The sequence below is a fragment of the Apostichopus japonicus genome, chromosome 16 (assembly GCF_037975245.1).
Source record: "Apostichopus japonicus isolate 1M-3 chromosome 16, ASM3797524v1, whole genome shotgun sequence".
NCBI lineage: Eukaryota > Metazoa > Echinodermata > Holothuroidea > Aspidochirotida > Stichopodidae > Apostichopus > Apostichopus japonicus.
The window spans coordinates 33659003-33678232 of record NC_092576.1 but is presented as its reverse complement, the minus strand read 5'-3'; the positions used below and the strand labels follow the sequence as shown (position 1 = coordinate 33678232).

The following is a 19230-nucleotide window of genomic DNA, read 5'->3' as shown; positions in this document are numbered from 1 at the left end:
TACAAGATACGTCATCCATTGGGTAGTATCATACATGATAACATTTCTCGAGATACTAAACTGTGTGCAAAACGGTTTTCTTGAGAAATACTGTCACGCGAGGACTGGGTGCGACGATCAAATTTCTGATACAAATTGTTATCACCCTGTGTTATTGTGACATGCCGTAAAGTGTGCTTTGCGAGCTAATACTGTAACGTTCCAAAGTTACTTTCATTCACCGGAATTCTGGTATCTTCTCGAATTGGCTCAATTGAGAAAGGTCGTTCCATCATGATGATGTGATAATGGTTCGTATCAGTACTGAAAAAGACAAGCAGACCTTAAGAGTCGGTATCGGTCAGTGAATAATATTCATATGAATGCAATATTAATATAATATTGAGGAAAATATGATTCAACTATCGTGTAAAATTTATTTTCTTCCTTCAGATTCCCATCACCTGTCTGTATCTAAAAAGTTCCTTCGGTAAGATTGATGCTGGAAACATCATCCTCCAATCAGGACTATGTCTGCCATGTCCTTTATCAGTAAAGAAGGTAGTAATACAAACAGAGAAAGGAAAAGAAATGACAGAGACAGAGGTTGTTGACATATTGACGTTTGTAAAGCAGTCACATATGCTGGAGGAGCTAGAGTGAGTATTACAATGTGAGCCGTATCAAAACATATCTGTACAACGCATTCATAGAGAGTAAACTGACCTTACAATCATACAGATATCTTCGGGATTAAAAGACGGCAACATTTTCCCCACAAAATTCCAGCTAATCTAGTGCATCAAGTGTTTCCATTAATGAATATGAAAGATATTGTGACGATAGTTCAGGATTACGTCGAAACTTCTTTACTATAACGTAGGCACCCTTGCGCGAGTCATCGCTTTTAGGTGTACCAAGATTGCGCGAACGACCTTCAAATAGCTACAAAGCATTTTGTTGTCAGCAGGTGCGATATGGATTATATGTGTAAATGTATGTGGTGTGTATGCAATCGATACAATAGTTTGTATCAAGGGCGCGAAAGTAGATGATTTCACCAAACATCAAAATTACCTCTGATGCCGAATAGAGTGTGTTAAAGGGGATAACGATTGGAAATACCATGGTTTCTTTGTTGGTTCTCATGGTTGTTAATTAAAGTGTTACAGCTTGTTGATGTTTCCGGAACACTAGAGGTTTTAATTCATCATGACCAAACATGTTACTGAATTTTCTTCCTCAAACAATTTCAGAGTTGCTATTTATCGTTTAAAGAATCGAATATTCTAGTACACCAGACTTTACGCTATGTACATAGATATCATTGATTTCAACTATCCTGTACTGATGATGAGTAAATATGGAAAAGTTAAGAATACAAAGGTGAAAATTAAACATAAAATTGACGACTTCAACATCAGAAATGTAAAATCCATTCAAAAACAGAAGAATGTCAAAACTGTTTTATTAAAACGATTTTGAACATATTTAATCCACTGGATATACAAGCAGTTTTTAACAATGTACGGTAGCCTCGACAGTTCATTGCGAGGAATTATTGTCATGGCCAAACCCACAACTGTGGCGTGATTAACTTCGCTGAGATCTGAATTAAACTTTGCTGCAGAATAAGTGGGTGGGAAAACAGCCCTCGTAGGCTGATTCTCTACTAAAGACGACTGAATATGCCATTACACTAATCACATCGATACTTAATCCATAATGCTCTAATTAGCTGGGGCCCATTCAGATCATACCTTTTTTCTGACACAAATGATGACAATCCCAAAATATCATTACCATCCTAATCTAAATCTCATATTTAATTTAAAATATTGGACACAAAAATATCGTTGTGTTGCTTACAAAACGCATATTACAATGAACTGAAAAGGGTTATGAAACAATGTACGTTGATAGTACCGCGGATCACGTCACGTGATCATCCATGATTGATACGTTTTCTAACTGTATAGTAATACGTTTTCGAATCCGATGCCAATGGAAGCCCCAATATAATAGTCATTATGTAGTTAATGCCTCCTACTGACGTAATGTATTCCCCTAATACCCCTTATACAAACAACAACATCTGCGACAGATTGTATACAGATTATTATATTCTCTTATAAGGTAGATTGGCATCACTATATTATTGCAAAGGTTTGTGTTTGCCGAGCAATGACAAAGTAAAAATGTTTTCAGAGGACTAGGGCGAGCCTTAAACCATTGAAATGATAGAAAATGATTTTTGGTCTAAAATTATGAAAACTGCAATGAATTAGGTTATTTCGCTTAAAACTGAACGAGATAAATCTAGTATGGCTTAGCCATTGTATATTTGAAATAACATGTACATATATGTAGGCGAAGAACAACAAGTCTCCTAGGTAAATGTTCTTCGTGAATAGAGAAGTTGTGATTCCGATTGTCTTGGCATGGACATTCAGTTGTCCAACATTTTATTTTCTAAAGAAATATTACCTATTCTTTCTTAAAGTAGTATGTTAAACAAGAACGTTGAGAATCGTTTATGTCCATCGTGTTGAGAGAAAAAAATCATATTGTTAGCCGTGAGAAGAAAACTTACGATAGACTGGTAAACATAAATGAGGAGAAAGACTTCTGTAAAGAACAGAGATAAGTAAAGCAATTTGTAATATGATAACTTTGAAATGAAGTGTACATGACAAGTTTTCACAAATAAAATTGGGCAATTTCAAATATATTTAAAGAAACTTAGGTGTTAAATGTAACTGTACCCCTCCCTCCCCCAATGGAAGCTAATGCCGACTCTAAGGCTTCCCTGTTCGTTAATTATTTGGTGCTGGTTCAATCTCTTACTTGAAAACCGATGGCTACTATGGGGTATCGTTTTGTTCGCTTAATATGTGTAAATTAGTAAGGTATGAGATATTCAACCCATTCTTCCGGTTGGAAACCTTCTAGTTCAATTATCTTACTCCAGTTTAGGGTAAGCATACATGCATACTGTTAACTAATTGCACTGGTAAGACCCTGCGTGATGCTATCTTGTAATTTTGTAAGGAACCACCTAAGCATATTTCATTGTATTCCCTTGACGGTTCATAACAACCAAGCGATATTTAGTGTAAACTATTCTTATTTGTAATCCTTTCCAATAGAAATGTTCAATAAACTTAACAAAGATGCGTTGTTATGATAGTTTTCCCGCTAGGTTACAGTGTTATTTTGTAACATTTTCTCGTTATTCTTTGTTTCTACTTAAAAGGTTCGACGGTTATCTGCTGCCTCTTACATTCTCTTCGGAGTCAATTTCTTCAAAGTTGCAATCTAGAAAGATTAAAGGTATGTCTATATCTTCAAATTTAGTCAGACTAGTAAATATTTAGTATTTCAGTTCACCAGTACTCCTCATATTCATCCTTGCCACTGAATAAAACTTGTTTTATTCTTCTTTAACCGTTAGTTTAACATATCGTTTTTCTTTAAACTAGAAAATATCTCACAGTGACCAGGATAATAGTAACAGCATTTGCTACATATTCCTAAAAGTAAGAATTCTGTGTTCATTGTCTGAATCAAAAGCAACGCCACGCGTGCACTCTGTATTATCATAACACTTGTGTGATACACCATTGACAGTTACACAAGCCAGTTTGTACGCATTCACAGGTAAAATCACTGTGACCGATTGGTACGGACTTCAGTCTGTGACATAAAGGTCCAGTGTCTGATTCCTACCATCGCATGCTGAGTCCCAAAAGTACGAAAACGGTCGGATTTTTTCTGGTGTGTTTGATATTTATAAATTTAATATGTATCTGTCATACACATGTAGCTGGTGTTCCTCTTCATATATACAAGCGTGTGCGTGTGTGTGTGTGTATATATACATATAAGGAAGAATGGATTTCATGCCAGTTCCACAAACATATCTATTCCTTTCTTATTTCTATTGTTTTAACATCGTGTTCTGTAGATGAATAATTTCGTATTATAGGTGTCATTGTTAAATCTTTTACACGAGTTTACATTTCTGTTATCTTAGTGTCCTGGAGTAACTACTGCTACAGTCTGAATCTTCAGTCCGGTCTTTGGGAGGTATGTTTTCCATTTAGAGTTTTTCTGCTATTGTGGTTTATTGTTGTATTTAATTTGATACGTATGAACCATTTGGAAAAATAATATGGAATACTTGTTTCCAAGTTGTCAACTACTGTATATTTATCGCTCCCGCCGAAACAATGGTGGAATCTAAAATATTTAATTGAAATTGGGATGTACTGTTGAATTAAAGTCAGAAATATTTACATCGTTTCATTTGCCAAGTGTTATGTTGTAATATGTAAATGTCAGGCAAAACAAACTCAGAAGATTGGCATTAGCATTATTGTGTTTACATTTTACAAAGAGTAAGTCAATGACATGCCCTTTTCTGCTATCGTGGTTTATTGTTGTATTTAATTTGATACGTAGATAGATGGATGGATGGATGGATGGATGGATGGATGGATGGATGGATGGATGGATGGATGGATGGATGGATGGATGGATGGATGGATGGATGGATGGATGGATGGATGGATGGATGGATGGATGGATGGATGGATGGATGGATGGATGGATGGATGGATGGATGGATGGATGGATGGATGGATGGATGGATGGATGGATGGATGGATGGATGGATGGATGGATGGATGGATGGATGGATGGATGGATGGATGGATGGATGGATGGATGGATGGATGGATGGATGGATGGATGGATGGATGGATGGATGGATGGATGGATGGATGGATGGATGGATGGATGGATGGATGGATGGATGGATGGATGGATGGATGGATGGATGGATGGATGGATGGATGGATGGATGGATGGATGGATGGATGGATGGATGGATGGATGGATGGATGGATGGATGGATGGATGGATGGATGGATGGATGGATGGATGGATGGATGGATGGATGGATGGATGGATGGATGGATGGATGGATGGATGGATGGATGGATGGATGGATGGATGGATGGATGGATGGATGGATGGATGGATGGATGGATGGATGGATGGATGGATGGATGGATGGATGGATGGATGGATGGATGGATGGATGGATGGATGGATGGATGGATGGATGGATGGATGGATGGATGGATGGATGGATGGATGGATGGATGGATGGATGGATGGATGGATGGATGGATGGATGGATGGATGGATGGATGGATGGATGGATGGATGGATGGATGGATGGATGGATGGATGGATGGATGGATGGATGGATGGATGGATGGATGGATGGATGGATGGATGGATGGATGGATGGATGGATGGATGGATGGATGGATGGATGGATGGATGGATGGATGGATGGATGGATGGATGGATGGATATTTATTTCGTCCATAAGATATGGAAATTTGTCGCCCTGCAGCAAAACACATAAAAATCGAAAAGAGGATGTGTATGGTCTTTTAATAGTCCATGGGTTTTCTGGTGCACCATATCAATATGAACCATTTGGAAAAAGAATATGATATACTTGCTTCCAAGTTGTCAACTACTGTATATTCATCGCTCCCGCTGGAACAATGGTGGAATCTAAAATATTTAATTTGAAATTGGGATGTACTGTTGATTGAAGTCAGAAATATTTACATTGTTTCATATGCCAAGTGTTATGTTGTAATATGTAAATGTCAGGTAAAACAAACTCATAAGATTGACATTAGCATTATTATGATTACATTTTACAAAGATTAATTCATGTCATCGATCTCCCTTTTTATACTAATGCTTGTGTTAAAACATGCAATGATGTAGCATTTACAAGAGCCCGGGTTTTCTAAGTCAATCTTTGAAATAGCCAACTCTCACTATAAGCAAATTTTATCGTAAAAAAGGAGCAAAAAAAGATTCCATTTACATAGTAATTTGACCGAATATTCAAACACGGATTGGAATATAACCGAGTGTTGAATATTGGTATAACACCAAAACCATTTTCACATATACACGATGTAAATATTTGCAATACATGACGGGTATACTTTGCTCAGATTCCGACGGAAATTATCTTCTGGCACATGAATTGGTAACGGTACATAATCAATACATAGTGATATTTGAGAAACACATCAAGTCATGTATACAAGCATTCCATTCAAGAACATTCTCGCTACAATATATATATATAAATATATATATATATATATATATATATATATGGTTTACAAGAGAAAGTTTTGCCTGCATGCACGGACACTGCTAGTAAACATGCATATACATTTCTTAAATACCATGCAAAGACGGTTTCGATTTTTCGTTTATTTTTTATATTTAAAAGTTCTGCCAATAACATTGACTAGTATTTCCTTTATTTTCAAATGATTATAAAAAAACATTATGTAAAAATCGTTTTAAATAAATTACAGGCGAGCAAAAGCAATGATAATTTTTCTCACGCCACAAGTTCTTCTTAGAATACAAGATAGTATTAATACCTGAATAAAAATTAATTAATTACGTTAACACACATTGCAGAAATAACATGAATTACAGTGAGCACAGTCATGTACACGTCAATAGGGACACGTTATTCAGCTATGGGCTGACATATAATAGACGTCTTTTCCTTAATTGAACAATGCAATTCGTTGAGGTGGTTACCGATTCCAATCTTTGAATTATAGTTAATGTTTGCCTCACAGATAACAAAAATAAATAGACGGAATCATTAATTAAGATTGTCATGATCTTTTCCGCTGTAAAACTTTGTAACTTATAAAAATGGACACAAAAAGTCGGCAAAATAACCTGATTTTAAATACAACATTACCAATTTAAAGAAGTCAGGTGATAGAAATGACTGTAACAGCAGTGTTGTGGCATGATATGTATTGCGTTGTTAATACTGAGTTTTAAATTCCGTAGAGTATCGCCTGATATTGTTAGAAATACTTAGTAAAACACTTAGTGAAACGTAATATTTCTGCTCAAGAATAATTTAAATAATTTGAATATGGTGATATCTCTGTGTGTACATATTACACACCGGTACGACTACGTCACAAAATAATCACAATCGTCTCCGAGACTCAGTTTTATTAAGCTGTTGTGTTTACCATATTTTAAGGAAACTATTATAAATATCTTAACATAATCGGTCCTAAATAAAGGTTACATTTAACGATTGAATATTTTCACTCTGATATCCTTTACTCGACAAATTTTCGGTAAGAGAATCTATTTGGAGATTTTAGATGCTGTCTGATACATTCAAACTATGGATCTAAGCCTAGAAAACCAAACTAATACATAATGTAATTGTAATTCAGTTCTACTGACATTATTTTTGTATTATATTACCAGGTTAATGAAGATGAAGTCATGAAACTATGTACACTGCAGTTTCAATATATTCAACGCGATGACAGTGAGTTACTACAGAGATGTACTATACAGTTTCTGAAGAACGCATCTAACTATGACGTAAGTCGGTAACCGTTGCACGCGCTTGTAATACACAGCAATTATGTGTTATCAGTAAAATAACAGGAAGAGGTTATGTAGCATGTGCTGTCATCGTTATGTACATGCAAGTCAATTTCTCTAAAAAAGAACAGGTTGGTGTTGACGTAAAAGTACCATGGTACCGTAAATTCACATTAACTATTTGTCGTAGAATAATAGTTCAATGCAGATGAATATGTTGAACTCAGTTGAACGGTGACTATTATTATTTGATATCCAATACTTAACCATACTATGAATGTAAAATTACACGTTATCAGTGTTTTTTTTCAGTTTGTTTCTGACAATTGACATTAAGCCGTTTTTTTTTACAAACGGCTGTTATATCACGCCTTAGCGCAGTTGTCGCGACTGCCGGTAAACTAACATTAAACTATTTTTATTTGAATGTTCATTACTTGACTACGCACTAGAATTGACTAAAAATGGCTGGTTTGCAGAGCATGTTATTCTGGCGATATGTTTCTGCATACAATTGCCTAATTGGCATATACATTTGTATATATCATCAGCTGGCTTAGTCTCATTTATAACACTATGGTAAGTATACTGTAAACAAAAACATGTAAATTTTACGGTAAGCTGACTGGCAGCTTAAATGGCCAAAAAAAAAACCCGTAAATTTACAGCCAGTATTTCAAATACTGTAAATTATACACGTTCCAGAAAATGACCGTACAGTTTACCGCACACTCTGACAAACATTATATGGTATACCATATGTTATTTAAAGGATAAAAAAAGTAATGATAATAGTTTCTAGTTAAGTTGACAATTTAAAAGATTAAGAAAAAAAGTCAGGATTCTACATTAACCAAACAGTTCATTGGTTGTAAATTTAGTTCATTTTGTTGCTCTAGCATGTAAATATACTCAAAAGTTAGGGATATCTGTTCCCTGTTATTGAATTGCGAGCTATCATGCGCGACTGTTGGAGATGTAATCCACTGAGCTATGACTATAAACAAAAAATACAGTGTACAACTTTACTTTGCAAAAAATCAAGACCCAAAGAAGTTACCTTAAAAAATGATAAATACTTTTCCAAACATGTTGTCAAAGTATGAGAACGCTAAAATGTTGCGTTTGCCAGAGAAACGATTTTTTAATCGTTAAGAATGGACATTTCCAATATAATTTGAACAGTACAGAACGTGACGTATTCGACGCTAATGCAGATTGCGACATAACCCACGCGCCGTACAGTACCTACAGTAGTCACAACAGCAACCGCGTTTGTATACAGATTAATTTCTTCCTTAATTTTCGGTGAAATTTCTTATAAATTAGATATGTTTACAAATCTCCTTAAGCCGCCATATATGTAGTAGATCGGTGGTTCGTGGTCTTTGTGTAATACAAGATAAGTTTTAACAGCAGACTCTTCGTTGTTTATATATACATCGCGCTATCCAGCTCCAACGCGAAGAATGTTCGCATGTAGGCTACTCTAACGTTTACAATCGGACAGTTCTGCGAAGCCTAAGCTTCTCGGTACTATAATCTGCTCTGACATCGATTCCGCCAAGTTTCAGCTTTCGGTGTTCCGAATACTTTTCAAGTTTCCTTTTACTGTATATTTGATCCGTGAATTTTATTTCAGCGATTTCGAAAAACAGTTTATGAACTACTTTGAGTGTGAGAGTATATTATGTGCAACGCTATACGTATACCAACTGGGCATGGTACAGTAGGCTTTATACGTTCGCGATATGTACGTTTATATTATAGGCAATCACCTGTGCGTGTAAACGTCAGAGTGTATTTGAGCGGAAATGTGAGTGCTAACTTCAAGTGTTTAGCCTATTTGCCAGCACTACGTCAACCATCATATCGAAGGGTCCGAACAAACGGTACTTTTGGTGAGAAACTGGTGAATTTGAAAAACCAGATTTCTACATTAAGAAAACGTCGAATGGGGACAATTTTTACCTGGTTAGAAAGAGAAAAATAATAACTACAAGGACAATGTATCAAAATCTTCCACCAGACAATTCCTTTAATGTATCCACTGGTTGACAAGAAATCATGCATGAAAAGCTGGTAACTTGAATACATAAGAACTGTTAACAAGGAATAAGACATGAAAATGAAGAACTTAAAATTACTATCAATGGTGAGAGGTGCTTTACTGGACAGTAAAATATGAGTGGTAGAAAAAAGTAATGCTCTCCTTGTTTAGCGCCGAAAAGGTAAATACATTTCTGCTATTGATCTATAGATTAAACAATTTATCAAATTGAAAGTTAGGAAGAAACAAGTTAAACAAAATTTAACTGAAATACAAGCCGCAATGTTATCAAACAATGATCAGATTGACCCCTATGCCACAATTCAAGAAACACTATACTGGATATTCTTAGGCATTCATTGCAAACTGTAGTTTTATACAACTAACTTCAAATAAACATGGATGATAATTACCCACATAATTTGAACACCCATATGGCCCATTACTAAATGAACACCTTAGCCCACTTTGGTGACTACCAATATATCTCTCCTTAGGAGAAGCCTGGTGAGTGTCTCCACAAAATGAACCCAGATGACTTCTGTATGACCTTTGACGTACACTTCCACACACCCACATGGCCCACTACTCAAGGAACACCTATGACCAACTTTGGTCACACTGATTGATTTAAACACTACTATTTCACTGGTATGAGCATAAACCTGTTGTTAGAAAATAATTATTTTGATTACATTTCCCTATAATATGTACAGTTTTTTTAAATAACTTTTATGTTATAAATTACACTGACCTGAATCCATACCGACAAAATGTACCTACAACATTGTGTGCTATATCTACAAGCAAAATTGAGCCTGAAGTCATTTGTAGCTTAGTTTTAAGCCATTCTATACCATTATCAAACTCCCTTAAGGACATAATCAATAGGCATTCAGTTAGCCTAAATTATTCGGAATCATCAGCTTAATCCTTCAAATGTCTATTATTTTCCAATACAGGTACATTCATGTTTCAGGTCACAACTATTTGATGTTGAATTTAATAAGCAAGGTATCAACTTGTATGAATGAAATAATTTGGTTATTAAAAAAAATAGCATATGATTAAACGAACATACACAACTTAGCAAAATGTGTATGCGTGTCCCTTAACACGCAGCCATTAATGTTGCTCAAACACAGACAGAAACTGCAATTTATATGCACTTACAGGCAAAAGTAAAAATGAGGGGCACTATTCAATTAGTCACTATGATGATAAGGTTGTAATGATCAGCTGTTGACCGAATCGCTCTTCCTCCCCCTTTTGCAGTTACCCCGTTCGTGAATTTTTAATGTTTTAACCAGTTTTTCAATTAAACGATAGCGTAGTTTAGTCCATAAGAAAATTCCAGAACAGCTTCTACTTAACAATTATTGGGACGAAATCTCAAGTAACTGTATAGCTATTTCAGCAAGGGATAGCGTTTGATTTTTCTTTTTTAAATAACCCAAAATGACCCCTGAATGACCTTTGACCGAAAGCTCCCTCTCCGACGAGCAAAGTCGTAGTGTCCTCTGCCTTATTACTAAGCCTGGAAAAGACCACACTTTTGTTAAGAATTTCCGCCCAATTTCACTTTTAAATACTGATTATAAAATATGTTCAAAAGCATTAGCAGCGAGGTTCAAAATAGTTCTTTCTTCTATTATTGGCCCAATCAAACTGGTTTAATGAAAGGTCGCTTTATCGGCGAGATATTCGCTGTATTTTTTATCCTATTGATTTTTGCAGAGAATAATCTATCCTGGGTTTTATACTGTTTACTGATTTTGAGAAAGCCTTTGATAAGTTGAATTTGAATTTTATATTTCAGTGTTTACATTTGTTTTCAAATTTACCGACATTATTTGTCATTGGGTACGTATTATTTATTGCAACCCTACGGCATCAGTCACTAACAACGGTTGTGCATCTAAGTCATTTTCTATTTACAGAGGAGAGAGACAGGGAAGCCCTATAAGTCCTTATATCTTTATTATCTGCGCTGACATTTTAGCTATTAATATTAATTTCAATCCACTTATCCGTGGTATTTTAATTCTTAATGAAGAGATTAGGATTATGCATGCAGATGATACTACAATTTTTCTTGATGGTTCCCACACTTCTCAGAGTGAAATTGTTCATATTTTTAAGGATTTGAAATTGGCATCTTGCCTTAAATTAAACTATGATAAGACCAATATTTATCCATTTGGCCCTTTGATTACTAGGAAGCCTCATTTTATAGATAATTTTGATCTCAATTTGACCAATTGCCTAATCACTGTATTTGGGTATTGTGGTTAGTAATGGCTAAATTTTCTCGCCAATTTATTGTGGTTAGTAATGGTTAGTAATGGCTAAATTTTCTCCCCAAGCTTTCTCGGCTCAAAAATGCACTTAATATGTGCTCATGTCGAGATCTCACACCTATTGGTAAAATTGTTCTAGTAAAGTCACTTGCAATCTCTCAGTTTGTCTATCTTTTTCAGAATCTTCCGAACTCGCCTGAATATTTCATTACGTTGATTGTGTCGATCATTTATAAGTTTATTTGGTCAGGAAAACCTGATAAAATTAGGCGTTCTACTTTAATAAATCTTATTTCCAGTGTTGGGTTAAAAGCAGTCTATCTTAACAACTTTATTGATGGTTTAAAATGTACGTGGGTGAGGCGATATCATGACAAAAGGATTGTATAATGGAAATTAAACTTTGACTTGTATCTAAGGAATTTTGGCAAACATTGTATATTTGTTTGTAATTATTCGTATGAAGACATTAAGACAACTAATAAGTTTTTAAATGATGGTAAAAAATTACCAGCTTCTTACATTCACCATAAATGTTATTAGACGAGATGACATATCATCACTGAGCATATCGTATGGCGTATCGAAAACACTTTTATTTCAGCAAGTCAAACCACACTGCTGTTTCGATTCATTGATGAAAGGGTTGGAATAACGTGCTTGCTGAAGAATATCTCGATAACACGAACCATCTTATGCTGGCTATAATTCAGTTTTCCAACAGTACCATAGTAGTACAGTAGTATCGAAGTATGCAGCAGGGACATCTCTATTTGTAGTAACATCGTTAATCTGAATATGTATTAGTAGCATCCGTCACTAAGTCTTGTGGTAGTTACATCATCATTTTGTGGATTAGTAGCTTCTGGATTGTTGGTAAGTGGCACTTAATGCCAGGGGCAGTAGCGTCACGTATGGACCTTTATACTTTATATGTGTTTGAACTCACAACGGTTACGACTAATACAACTCGGATGTGTTTTTTCGTACTTTTCGCGGCCACTCACAGACTATGCAAATCATATTTTGCATGACAAAAAAACAGATGTTTTATTTCTTTATTTTCGTTATAACGAATTGGGCCTTGTAATGTTTTTTTCTAATGAAAAGTTGCCCGTTTATGATAATATAATGATACACGTAGTCCAGCTTTGGGCAACCATGATCGTATTGCGGACCGGGTTAAGAAAACAATACATCGCAGTCGGCCAAACCATACAGACCCCCCTCATTCCTAAGCTGGTTCCAATTGCCACAACTCAAACCCCTCCACACCACCCCCCATTATCGACATGATACTTACTAACAAGTGTCCCACAGACGGTACGTAGCTTCTGCAGTTCATGACGTCCATTAGCTTGTGGGTAAATATGCGGTCGGGGCCAAGCACGGCATCGCTAACGTTGCAAACTAACTAAGAGCGAATGGGTTGGGTAAACTTCAGTTGCAGAATCAATATCACACTGTGGGCCAGATTGAAATCACTTGGCCGGAATTATTTGTATGAATTGCGCCAAGGACCAGATGGAAATATGATTGATCAGGCCCTCGCGGGTCGGGTAAAACCACTCCGAGGGCTATAGGAGCTTCCCATGGCTGACGTAGTCATTCGACCTACTTTTAGTATTGGGATAACGGCAGACGTTAACAGATGAGGATTTAGAGCGCTAAATACATGCTGAACATTAGCGCACTGTTTGTGCTCTAACTCTGCTGATCAGTTTACAGAACTTTAGGATACACAGGAAAGGGAAATTCTATCTGATAGGAATGCTAACAGTATTTTGGAAAGCTTTGCAAGTGATAAGACATTCACCACGTGCAATCGCTTGTAATGAGCATCGTTTATTTAAAAACATTACATTATATAGGCTAACACATTCCGAATGTGACTTCATGTTTATGAGACGAAAGAACGACGCAAATTCTGTGTCAACATGTATGCTATTTAACATATGTTCAATCACAGAGGTGCCTAACGTTGTTTCATTGTCTGATAATGTACAACCGTATATGGATGCAGTACTTTCTCAACCAACCACAGTGTATGAACTAGGATAAGTGTCTACATGATTTCAAGTCTTCGTAGCTCAGCTGTATATAGATACTTCAATCTTAACAGACGCAAATGAAAACAATTAGAAAAAGGAGAAAATATTAAACATCCGCTGGTTCTATAAATAACAGCAACTCTGCAATAAACATGAAGGTAGCTACGCTTAATCTTGTAATTTGATATGATAAGCTATGTGAGGTAACTCAAATTGTTATATCCAGACTTTAATATCCATTTTTATGGGGTGGAGTTACCAGTTAATTGTTTATCAATATATAACTAATGTATAAATCATAGTCATTATAAGCGGATAATAATACAAATTACTATGCAAACTGTAATTATCAAAATCCATGGGGGTGGGGGAGCAATCCAACCACGCTACTGTTTCAGTTTAATATCAAAACTATCGGGAACCAGAAATAATGAAAAACTATAGTATAATAGAGAAAGAATACAGTGCCATTCTGGATGATTATGTGGAAAATAGTATACGAAATAGGCCTATTATATCATATATTCATAAATATTCATATGTACAAAATAGTGTTACAGGTATGTAACAACTATTTGATGTGCTGCCCTCCCTGTGCGTCGGATATGCGCCGCTAGAAAACCAGCTAACCATTATGAGACAAAGACATACGTAACCTTTCTGCATTTATTTCTCACTTGTAGTTGTGTGGTAAAACTATAAACAAGATAAATGATACATAACAATACTAAGATATTACGAAACTAATCACTGAAATAAATGCGATAAAGTTACTACTCAGAACAGTGACATGCTAACAAGCCGGTAATGACGCATATATGATAACTGTGACTGAGTATGACAGAGCTGAGAATAGACGTGGTTGAAATCTAATAACCCCACTAGAAAAATGTTCCTTCACGTAAACTGAACGATTAAGTTATTAATCTAACTGATATCACCTAAGAACTGGACGATGAACACACCATAGGCTAAATCAGTAAACTAATGTGAGCAAACACAGTATAGGCTATGTGACTACGATCTCATGGTACACATTGAGTTAACGATAATTACGTCAATTATATATATAATATGAAATTAGTATTCTAAACAAATGGATATCAATTAATTATCCCCTCAATGCCATAACTCTAGTGAATAAAAACTAAAAATTGAGCACTTACGAGCTATGTATTATACAGGGCAAAGTATAGACTCAAAATAGAGGCTGGTAGGCGTATAGTACAGTGTTACCAACATTTACACTTTACACAAAAACTTGATTTAGCAGTGTACAACCTGCTAAATCAAACTTTAAAAAGAACTGAAGAAGTAACTAGTAAAGACAAATTTTGAAAGAACTGTTCGATAAATTTCGGAACCTGACATTGCGTCACATTTCACAAGTAAAGACAGAAGGGTTGGTCGAACATCGGATGCAGACTGAGAGTGGAACGATGTGACCCGTGCAGTGGCGTAGCCGGGATTTTTTTCAGTGGGGGGCGGTGGGGGGGGCTTGACCATTTCCTGGGAGAGCGTCTCGTTACTATCTAAGCGGAGCGCCACCATGAGTTGGCGCGCAGCGTACAAAAAAATGTTAGCTAAAAAGCCTCCTATATCGTCGGAAATGACACTTCCCAGGCCTTGTAAGCAGGGGCGTCAATCCGATTTGGAACGTGGGGGAACGCAATCGATTCGAGTATTCCGGCCGCAAGTACTATCTAAGCGGAACGCCACCATCGGTGGGCGCTCAGCGTACCAAGAAAATTTCAGTTTTTAATACCTGCCAGATCGCTTGAGATGGCATTTGCCAGGCTGGATAGCAGCCATCTAGTGTGTGATTTCGGGAGAAAATTACAAATTCGTCACTCAGGAAATCTGCAATAAAGTTCATGCGGCCTTAATTTTTACGGAATATGCCCCTATTTCATTTCCCCAAAATTAGGAAACGGGCACCGTCTTTGAAACACCATCTACAATTAAACAACATATATGTACAGGCTTTGGCTCTAGCTATGAAGTGCCATGACTTTTTGAACTAGTTGTAGGCTCCGGCCGCACCGTTATCCGCACACAGCTTGTGGTTTTGAATCTCAAGTTTTGCTCGTCGCGACACACAGACAAAGTTGCAGGTCATACCGATGTGAAAAATCTCGGTCACTTTTCATAGAACTGAACTTCTAATATTCGATGATATGAAGCCTGAGATGTGTAAGCCCTAACCAAATAGAGCCACGGCAATGTGTGTGTGTGGGGGGGGGGAGGGACATTTGATAGTTTGTCCCCCACCCATCGAAATGTGGGGGCGTGTCCCCCCTCTCCCCAGGATTGACGTCCATGCCTGTAAGCTACTCTAAAGTTTTCTCAACATCCCTCTGAAACATTATTTGGGTGATAGACTGATTCTCAGCGATAGTATTGTCTCCTTTCTTGAAAATTTGTTTTTTTAGCGGTTTTAAGAGCATCAGGGTACGTCCCAGAAGTGAAAACCTGGCCTATGCGCTATGTCACGTCCAGTTTTTCAGCAACTATAGCCTACTGCCGGTCCGCGGTCGAAGGGTCGTTCATGAGTGGTCATCATGGAGATTCGAGACCATTCAGACCAATGATATATTTTTCGCACATTTAATTTTTTTCGACACCTAATATCCCATTGGGGGGCGACAAGCTTTCATGGGGGGGCTGGGCTGCCCCCCAACGTCCCCCCTGGCTACGCCACTGGACCCGTGCGACCATATACAGTGTGGAAGAACACTGATCTATTGACATGTGTTATCATACATTGAAACAAAATCATATAGTGAGTAGATTTGAATGCTACAATTTTTCTTAATCACGAAAATAAGTAAAATGATTCCAAATATATTGCTCTCATCGCCACCTTTGTTTTATTATGATTTAATCCCGATCCATCATGTTTTTATGTATGTATCGTGACTGTTATTTATTCACATTAATGTCGATCTGGTTTCCTTATTTCAGTATCGACTGAACTGTATGTGTAACATACGTGTTTATGATTGATTGTACTTTACAATTGTTTCACATTGTTAAACCACGAAAGTTACTGGTAAATTAACCATTGTCAGGTGCTCTTTAAACTTTAGACAAGTTCAAAGTGGACCATATTTGTGTTATTCACAGGCATTATCAGCTGTTTAACACAGAAAGAAATAACAGAATTTCATTAAGAGCATCAGGGTACGTTCCAGAAGTGAAAACCCGGCCTATGCGCTATGTCACGTCCGGTTTTCAACTGGAAATTTCAACTTGTTTTACAAACATAAATGGTGTGAATCGTATGCAGTTATGAATTCCATCTTTCATTTACTGTATGGAAGGCAAACTAATCATTGCAATAGTAATAGCACACGTCTGAATTTATATAGCACCTTGGCTTGATAACGCGATGAGGAAAATGTACCTGATGTTATAATTATGTAGTCATTAGCTGAGTCTCTGCTTTTTTGTTTATATTGGAAACGTTAGTGCATGTGAAGCCCTTGGTTGTGTAATAGAAGAACCTGCTGGGTACATAGGATGAGGTATGCTTTAATTGAGCATACGTGAATACGCATACAGAGCTGTAATATCGTATCTTTAACTTTCTTCATTCTGTGTTGATTCGGAAGATACCATAAAAGACGGTTACACAGAAGAACACGTAAACTAGTTCCACAAAAGTGCATGTATAAGTAATAATGAAAATTGGGGGTGGGGTATAGGATTTCCGTACTCTCTACAGTTACGTACTTGGGTATTGCTTCAAAGAGGTCAAATGTCATTTGATGGAACCAGACTGGTAGACAGATGTAAACCATACTAACCATGTATTCGTAGAAGTATATATTAATCAGTTTGATATTCTTGTCACTATAATACTACAATAATTTAAATAAGACAAGAGAGGACATTTGCAGCTTAGTTGATTAATCGATACGACACAACCAATGTGTAACCGTGATAGGTAAGCAGCAGATTATGAAGTTAAAATGGGCTGAACAAAGATCCCTAGTTTGTTAATCTTCTATTTTACAATGAGTATATCTTTGGGAAAGGATGGGTCAGGGCGGATTTGGGTGTGGGTTTTTACCGACTCACTGATCCAACAGGCGCAATTCCGCCCTTAAAATGAGTACCAGTTCCAAGACAACACATCAATAGATATCAAACCAGTGTAACTTTAAAATTTAAGAAGCAGTTATGATGTTAAAATGATCTGAACGAAAAGTCCCTTCCGTGAAATGATGTCAAACTATGTGATTAAGAACATGGTGTATAGCGTCATATAGTGAGTCTGTGTTTACTGATGTCACATAATTTAAGGTCAGGTGCCAAAGGTCAAAGAAGAAAAGAAACAGCGTTGTCGATGATACTCATATAACAAACTGTCTTTGGTTACAGGCAATATAAACCCAACTTGTCCTTAATGTTCATCTACCCCCAACCTTCCATCCCTCGGACCTCCTTGTAAATATGCGCAATACGTAAGGCACATTGATGAGTTTCTACAAACGGTATATACGTCAACTACGATTATTACTCCTTAGCGACATTTACACATCAATTTCGAGAAAGATACATTAATACTACAAAGCCACTCTTCATGTATCCAGTACCTATTAAATTCTTGATCTCATCCAACAATCATAACGATTATTTCCAATAAGTCAATGCAGGTGTCTTATTAACATTCAGAATATTATAATAAGACAGTCTTTAGACTGAAATGATATTGAGAAAACAAATTTAAGTCAAACTGAAAGATTTCGACAAGCCATAGTAATTCATTTGTCTTACCACTATTTTAACATCTCCATGATGGACTCCCACCACTAATAGTCCAAGCTATGAGTCAAGTAAAACTACTTTAAAATAACAACTGATTGAACCCATCAAGTCACTGCGAGGATATTAATATATATATATATATATATATTTAAATACTACGTTATCACTCAATTTTGAGCTCGAATTTGAAAAATGGTAGTATAATATATTGAGTAAATTAATATCAAATCAATAATACACAAATTTCCGAGTGTATGAAACATGGATACTCGTGAATGATATACTACTCTTTTAGTATATTATTTTTAAGGACTATTTGTGGTGTGCTTTGCTGATGATTACACTTATTTTGCCATCTTTTCTGACAGTTTCAATTAAAAGTATTTTTGATGGTATATTAGTACTCAGAGAGAAACTTGGAACCTTCGGAGTGGTTATCGATCAGTGTATACTACTTAAACGAATCTCGTGGAATCATTACTTTAATAATTCCGTTAATTTTCTTCCCTTCAGATTCCCATCTTCTGTCTAAAGCTGTACCAGTCCTTCAGTAAGATTGATGCCGGTGACGCAATCCTACATTCAGGGC

The 19230-nt window shown here is 36.4% G+C and overlaps 1 protein-coding gene across 1 annotated transcript in view; it reads left to right on the top strand.

Moving 5' to 3' along the window:
- LOC139982120 (uncharacterized) overlaps positions 1–19230 on the top strand; it is a 671468-nt gene that overhangs the window by 136770 nt on the left and 515468 nt on the right. The window contains exons 18-21 of the mRNA XM_071994672.1: positions 433–638; positions 3236–3312; positions 4016–4068; positions 7345–7464. Coding sequence (XP_071850773.1) covers positions 433–638; positions 3236–3312; positions 4016–4068; positions 7345–7464 — 456 coding nt within the window. The remainder of the gene's footprint in view (positions 1–432; positions 639–3235; positions 3313–4015; positions 4069–7344; positions 7465–19230) is intronic.